Source organism: Fulmarus glacialis, unplaced genomic scaffold, assembly GCF_000690835.1.
Source record: "Fulmarus glacialis isolate BGI_N327 unplaced genomic scaffold, ASM69083v1 scaffold18254, whole genome shotgun sequence".
In the NCBI taxonomy this organism is placed as follows: domain Eukaryota; kingdom Metazoa; phylum Chordata; class Aves; order Procellariiformes; family Procellariidae; genus Fulmarus; species Fulmarus glacialis.
Window position 1 is genome coordinate 37,111 of NW_009207625.1, and position 8,552 is coordinate 45,662.

Here is an 8,552-nt window from a genome sequence, read left to right on the forward strand (position 1 = left end):
AAAATTTGGCTTTTGCAAAAAGGCTTTGTGCACCACTCTACCATTATGGAACTAATAATCTCTTTCCATGGGAGAAACGCAGCTGAAGCACAGACCCTCTACTGCCACCGGTTCAGGCAGCACAAGAGCAAACATTTGCACTGCCCTTCACTCACGTGCAGGCTGCGTATGCGATTTATAGGGTCCCAGCACCTGCTTTCTGTGTGCCTCAAAATGCTGAGGCCCCTCCCAACCCTGCCTGGCAGCAGCATAGAGTCAAAGAGGTGCATTAGCCAGGGCACTTCTGCATGGCTAAAGGTGACCTGCTGGGGAAAAGAAACCCTGTGTGGTTTTTTAGAAAGTATAAAAGAGGACTGAAATACTTTTCCTTAGCTTGTTCTTAAGTGGAAAGTTCAGATCTGGTATGATCACTTTTTCCTGAAAGATTTTACTGGTGAGCAGAGAACTAGTTCTTATCCCTGATCTTGTCACAAACCTAAGCAAACCGTGACAGATAGGAAGTGATTTTTTTTATTCAGACTGTTTTAAATCCTGTGCTTTTCTGCCTATTTAGTTCAAGTGCCTTTACTCACATGGAAGAAGCGTTCGCTTTGTTAGACGTTAAATACTGCAAGCATCAGGGAAGTTCCAAATTCATATTGCTAGATTTTATTACTAAATTCATCAACAAAACCAAAGAAAGATTAGCCTGTGCATTTTAATTCTATATAGAGCATATGTCTCTCTCTAGAGTTGAGTAGACAAATATATACATATATAAGCTGCTTTCGTATCTTACATAAAACAAAGAAACAAGAACTATAAAAACTTTCCTGAAAAGCAACAAGGGGCAAAATGCTGAAATGTTACGCCCAGGCAAAATGTATGTCCTTTGGGTGGTAAAGAGGGTCATGCACACAACTGCATTTCATGCCCATTGCCATCAGCTCCTTTGCTGACCTGGTCATGCCTTTCTCCCATAGCTAGAGACAGCAGAACATAGCTTAACTGACATATGACCTAAATCAGATTTACAGACAAATCAAATCCTCATTTCCAGGGAATTTATTTCAAGGCTTACATTAAGGCAACTTGCAACCTAGGCTCAGCAAAGACCATTTTTTAAATCTTTTGATATGTTGCACTTTAAAACGTTTACCATGTCTATGTGGTCACTGCGGTCACTGACCCCATTCAGTTCTGCCAGGGAAATGGCAACACCATGATGTATTTGCGATTTTAACTCATGTCAGTACACCAAAGATATGACATAGCAGAAAATAAAAAAGTGATGAATCACCAGCTGAAGATTTTCAATGAGAAAATACCTGTAAATTAAGGGCAATATTTTCAGAATGAACAAGGCTTCAGAAGCAGAACAATGCAGAAATCTAAAATAAATGTTATAGCACTCAACTTTAAAGACAGCATTAGCTATTTTGTCTTGGGTAATGGGGAAGAGAAGGTGACAGATTAGAGTTGAGGAGAGGGAAATCATGCAGGCTCTGATTAATCAGAACTGTCCACCCACATTTGCCTACACAAGCAGAATTAAAACCATCAACAAGTTTCAGTGCTAGACCTCAGAGGCTGCAGTGGAAATAATGTGCCCTGACATTTTTAGAGTTAAAGTGATAGGGATGAGAGCAGCATTTTGTCATTAGAAGTCCTGTGGTCATTTGCAGAGGATGCCACAGCTCTACTTTGAGAAGAAAGAGTTAAATTACTTGGAGCTATTACATCCTGTCTGCTGCTTGGCGGGACCACATACTGTGACAGCTGCGAGCTTTACATCCTCTACAAACTGACATTTTACACACATCCCGAGTGCATCACAGTGTTCAGCTTGTTTTCTCCATTAGCCTTAGCAATTAAAAAGGCAGCATTTTCTCTGCTAAGAGGTGTGCTAATCCCTCTCTTTTGCCTTTATGGTTAAACATCAGAACTTTACCTTTTCATTTAGAAAGGTTCTCTTTTTTTTACTAAAGGCATCGATACATGCTACATGTCTTCCCTTTTAAAACAGCTTTCTTTTATTGTGGCTGGGATTCTTTTGTTTGTTTCTTCTTCTTAATGGGAATACAGCACAATAAATTTACATTCAGTTCAGACCACATCTGAACAAGTCCATAGCTCATCCAGATAATCAAATCTGATACAAATTTAAAATAAGGATCCATTATACACATTTACATCATGCTGCCCATCAGGGCTTCTTCCACTGGCTTGGAACAAAGGAAAACGACAAATGGAAAAGGTTAATCTAGATCAGAGCTGAACCTATATAAAAAAAATAAGAAAGTCTACATTAATGAGTCATTCCACTGCTCCTTAATTACCTCTGTGATAATCATACTTTGAAGCACTCATAACAGAAACAAAGCCTTTATTGCCTTTTGGACATCTTCTGTCACTACTGAACTCTGTCTCCTTCCCGCTACATGCCCCATTTTACAGTTCCTTCCTCTGCCACTGCATTATTCCATGTTCATGGTAAATAAAAGTGAATTCCAATGGGGTTTGACAGAGAGGCGTCTTGGTCTTCTGGGTATGACACTGGGCAAGTGCCTACACATCCCCTGGCTTCCAGTATTTCTTTCATTCATTTGATGACTTTACCTACCTATGCCTATTATGTCTCAGAAAGCATGAAGCATGAAATATCCAGGCAGTTTTAAATGTCAGGAGAAGAGAACAGAGGTGGTCAGCTCTGCTCTTCCTCTAAATGGGTAAGACCTTTGCAAGAGTTCCCCAATGCCTCAACCTCCTTCCTTCAGCAGGCTTTTTCTTCTCCATATTCTTCCACTTCCAGGTTGGTGGGTAACACATTCATAATGTCCCCAAAAGAGGGGCACTTGATCTCGGAATTGCCAGGGAACACCCAGCATCCAAATTTTAAATTACAGCAGAGAATAATCTGATCATACCGACAAGCTGTGTATATGCTATCAGTCAGTTTCTGAAATTGCACATACCAAATCTTACGTCTGGAACAAAAGATTCTCCACGTTAGCCCTCACACAGACATGGTGTGCAGCACTCAGCATCTCTTGACACACCAGATGGCATTGGGAGGTTGATTCCTTAATCTGTTGACCAGCTGTGTCTCCCAGCATGGAACTGCTGGAATTGAAGGCAACTCCACCTACCAGGGCTCTAATGCTTCAAGGGGCCTTTCTAGAAGATACTCTTCTGCTGTGTCCTAGTGTTTTGGTCACCACTCTGCCATCTCAGGATCCCCATTATTAGATGCTGTCCTTGTCACGTAGCTTGAGACAAACTTTCTTGTGTCCACACAGAGCAAACTAAGAGGTGCGTAGGGACCATTATGCATAACTTTGTTGCAATATCCTACTGAGACAGAGAACCTTTCACTGGTTGTCTAAGAGCCAAACTGGTTCAGGACAAGAATCCATTTAACTCAGAAAGCTGTCTCCGACAGGGCTATAAGTGACAGCTAAGGAAGAGTAGTATATATCAAGGCAAGCATATAGGATACCTGCCCCAAATATTTTGAGTACTTCCTCTCAGCACATCTGGTTTAGTTTATACTGAAAGGAATCCAGTTTGTGCAATATGAGACCATTCTGTGATGTGAGGTGAGGCATATTAAGCGGGGAGGATCAGGGGTTCACTTCAAAAATGCACTCCTGATCTGCATTAAAATGCTTGTATAAACACAGAGATAGATAAGGTAGAGGAAAAAACAACATCGCTTCCACCTGAACCGATCTAAACTTCTTGAACCCACAGCATTCTCCAGAAAGGAGTTCCACAGTTCTTTATGCTGCCTGCTGCATAAAGAATTACCTGAATTATCTCCTTTTTGTTTGTTTTGCACCTGGCCCTGACTAGTGCCATTTGACAACCCTTAGTTTTTATACTGGAAGAGATGGCAAACAGTCAATCCCTATTTACATGCCTCCCATAATTTAGGAGACCTCTACCTATTCTGTTCCCTGCAACTCTTCTCTTTTCCAGGCTGAAAGTCTTCCTAACATGGAAGCTGTCTGTACCATTGATCATCCTCACTGCTCTTCTCTGAACATTTACAGTGCTAACATAACGTTCTGAAAGAAGGTCCTGTCAAACCACAGCTTATACAATAGTATGTAGTAGTATATGCTTGCTGTTTCACCCCCTATTCCTTTCCTAACAGTTTTTAACATATGGTTAACATTAAAGCTTCTTAACATTTGCCTTCTTGATCAGCACTAACCTAATGCACTCATGGAACCATCTGTCATTATCCCAAAACCTTGCTCCTGAGTGGCAACACCACAATTTGACCCTAAAAATGAATAAGAACTTACAGTCAAGTCTGTAATAACTGGAATAACATTAAATGTAATATAGGAATCATTTGTTCAGATGCACGTTAGCACAAGAAAAGCTGCCATTAATGCATTACATCGTTCTTCAAGAAGTTTCTAGCCATTATTATACAGCCATTTCTTGCTACACTACAAAGTCATCATCTAACAACCAAACTCTTAATCCTACTCTCCTGGAATTTTACACATTTAGTCTAGTACCTGTCCCATTTTCCCTTAATCCATCCTTTTGGCATGTGTGTGCCTTGCTTGTCTTTCTTAGGATTTTACACCATTTACAGTATATTCCAAGTGCAAAGATCAGGCATTGGGTTTATAGATACATAACATCTATTTCTGGCAGACTAGAGTAATCAAATAAAACAACAAAAAAAAACCTTCTGAGAGTTATGCAGTGGTATCTTCTTTTCCCCTAGTATCTTTTTGTTTCAAGTCACAAAGAATTTTAAGTCCAGCTTTTCAAATACCTATCTGTGTATCAAATTTGCTGTGGAAGATCAGTACTGATCTAAACAGTGTTTCTACTGATCTGAGTGTGCACTGGGATCAGTAAAAAGCCAATCTATAACACACGTGGTTTGTTTATAGGGACCTATCCAGAATACACAGTTCTTACAGCATGTGGAGGAGGTCAGACAGAAGCAAATGCAGTTATCTGTGCATTCCTACTGCAGCTAAGCCTACCTAAAGGACCGTCTTCTTTAGAACTGCGATGCTACAGTGACTTGTGTGATCATGTTGCCCTGACAACCAATGGAGATCCTCTTTACAGCTGATCTAGCAGACATCTGTATTTTTGGGACAGATAGCCCTGAGTTTTATTGCTCACCATCACTCACGTTTCCTACCCCCTCAATAAAGCACGGAGATTATCAAAATCAAAAGTGCATCGTACAAACCTAGAGTGTGGTTAACTGGCTTTACTGTTATGTTGCATTTCTTTACCTCAATTGCCTGTCTGGTACTGTTGAAGCACAGACCAGTACGTAAGAGTCTGCCTCACAGGCTTGGAGTATTTTGATTTACAAAAAAAATCAAAGAAGAAAAACTGCACACATACCTTCAGGACAGTCCACTGCTCTACAACAATTGCATCATAGACCTGCATGGTTTTACTGTCTTCCACAGCAACATCTTCAAAGAGAAATATTCCATCCATTGTCCCATGTAAAGAATCTGTGAAAACACAGGGTTATCTGTAAGCTTTATGGAAGACACCCCATGTGTAGTGAGGCATTTGAATTTATTAATAAAAAATTCTTCCAAGGATGTTAATAAAAAAGTGCATAGACCTTCCTCTGATAGTCCAGCTCTATTACATGAATGAGAGTTAATATCTCTAGCAGTTTTTAAGAGCAATCCTACTCTCTAATAGCAAACCTCACTGTCCACTCTGTTATTCCGGAGTTTGTCCTCAAAAAACACAGCTCTCCCATTTTGAGCAGGCAAAATTAATTCAGTCCTCAGTTCAGCAGTACTGCTCACCTACTTGAAGTTATACACACACTTTGGAGGCTAAAGACCATGTATTATGTCAACTTTTCAAGGGCTTTTAAAGGTACACTGATATTAATGACTATACCCATTCATTCACGCAAGTCAGAACCCTGCATATGGATCAGCAGTTGCAATTACAGTGATCTACATGGACTAAGGATGATCTGGCATATCTGAACAGCATGAAAGAAAAGATACATTCATAACTATTTAATCGATTTATTAAGGCATTTTGGCCATCTGGTTTAGTGGCTCTCTATTCTCATTTGCATTCCCATCACGTTCAGCCTTTTTTCAGACAACACATACTATTAAAGTTACTTGAGCAGCACTTTCTCCTTCAACTTAGTCGTATACTCCATAATCAGCAATCACTCCCATACACAAGAACTCCAGTTTTGTTAGCTCCATGACAGAACAGAATCAGAATAACTGAAAAAAAAAAAGACTTACCATTCTTTGCTAAAATACGTTAAATGATGAAGCAATAGAATTATATTTAGAAAAACTGTAAATAAGCAGTTTTAGTAAGAGTACAGTACTGTACTCTTTACGGACACAGAAAACTCCTCTCACATTGTCATCAAGCGTGTTTTTCAGCCTTTCTAGTTTAAATAATACATTTACCCCATATGACTGATTATAAAGACCTTGCTCATCCCCTCCCCAAGTGTTGTATTTTGCATGATGGTTTCTTTAAATTTTTAGGAAAACTATGTTCCTTGCACTGGTATGATACACGCTTTTGAAATGCAACCACATATGCCAAACTGACAGATTCCTGAACTGATAGAAGAGTCTTCTGGATAAGTCTGCTTAGCTGTTTCATCAGGTCCTTCTGCTTTCCCTGGTGGAAATTACAAGGTCAAGAAATGCCAGCGGGAAGGCATTGCTGCCTCCAAGGGAAAACATGTATCAAACTCAGAACCAATTTCCACAACAGAGGCAGTGAAGATGATTAAGAGGCTTCTTACCTCTTCCAGACACAATCTCAGTCAACATCTTCTGATGTCATTGTATGATCTAAATTAAATTTATTATCTGGAAATAATAAATTTGTTGTGGGCAAAGACAAACCAGACTCCTACAGTTGGAGGCTTATGTCAACAAACACACTGTACCTAGACTGTTGCTGCAGGTGTCAAGCATTTGCACACCCTTTTGCTTCTATTTGCAGAGTCCACTACTCTCTCTTGCTGCAGTTTCAATCAAGTCATTAAGTTGTAAGTGAGCAGATGCAAATACTTGTATCTAAACACAGAATATTTTTTTTTTTAGTTTGGTTGTGAAGGAAGAAAGTTGTATACCACTTAGTAGGGACACTCCTTGGGATTCTGTTGGGAGACTCAAATTAGTAGAAAAATACACTGTCTACTTTCACACTGACTGTCTCCCCAGGCAGGTTTCCTGTACCTCCATTTAGAATAGAGAGAGATGAAGATTCCCCATCACTGCAGCAAGCCAGTATTACACATTGCTCCAAGGAGGATGAGCTGGACTACAAAGCAGTAACTCCTGTCATCTAGATAGATTTCTCATCCAAGTGAGGAGAAGAGACATTTTTGTTGTGAAGTAACAGGCCAGATCACTAAGCAGCTAGGTTACAGGTTAGAAAACATAGGGAGAACAAGCTTGCCACATGCAAATGGGTACAAGATTAAATTATCATATTTCATTCAGAAATGGCACTTTGTTAGATCCTACATTTCAAAGCAGGAACCAACTCAACTTCTGTGCACTATATCACCTTGCAACACCCAAACCCATACCCAAACCTATTTTAGCATGCATAATGTATAAATAACCCTTTCATTTTCCAAAGCAGGGGTGACAGGACAGCACCTAAGGCTGAAAGCAGAAACCCATAGATCCCTACTAGACACAGACACCAGGTCTTGTCAGAACGTGACGGTGCACTGCTCCTGTATCATGAATTCTCTTAATGAAATTCAGTGTCACACTGTTGGCACAACTGCAGCTTGAGCTCGCCCCACGCGTTTGCCAGCTAATTAATAAGCGATCAAAACACAATCAGCATGTGTGTGTTTACACTCACTCGTAAATCATCCTTTATGTTTCACTCTGCTGCGCATTCCACTCATGCAGTTCACAGCTTCCACATATGTGAACATTATGGCACATATGTAATGTTTTAGAAACTAATAGCTTAGCTCGTGAGACCCTACAGGCAGCAGATAAACTTGACTGCGCTTCCTTGTTGGATGTATAGTGATTGCTGTTGAATGCTACATCCAGTCAATCCTAAGATCCATTAATTTTTGGCCAGCAAAGAAACCTATAGAAAATGAGAAAACTGGAAGGGGAAAAACGATGAGGGAGAGACAGCTGCTGCACACTGGTGTCTGCTCAACAGAGTGATGCTGGTGAAAAACTGTAAGAGAAATTGGTTGATGATGCTTATTAAGATTTTCCCCCTTAACCATAACCAAGTCTCTCTCTACCTGTCATGGCACAACATTTAAACTTTCATACCATGAACACATGTCTGCCAATTCTCACACCTTGGCTGTACATCTTCCCTTTTATACATCATCTACTACTCTTCCAGACAAAAGGGGGAGGTAAAGGAAGGAACAATTGGATCATTAATTCCTTTGCATGTGAAGCATTTGGGATGCTGAGAGTAATTGGTGGAAAGGAGAAAGCAGCACAAAGAGAGCTAACGGGGCATATATTGGAGAAAAGGCACACATAACCCATGCTATGGTGTCAGGATCAGCA

General features: G+C 40.2%; 1 protein-coding gene across 1 annotated transcript in view; it reads right to left on the reverse strand.

The window, feature by feature from the left end:
- RFTN1 (raftlin, lipid raft linker 1) overlaps positions 1-8,552 on the reverse strand; it is an 89,898-nt gene that overhangs the window by 13,761 nt on the left and 67,585 nt on the right. The window contains exon 6 of the mRNA XM_009576200.1: positions 5,374-5,489. Coding sequence (XP_009574495.1) covers positions 5,374-5,489 — 116 coding nt within the window. The remainder of the gene's footprint in view (positions 1-5,373; positions 5,490-8,552) is intronic.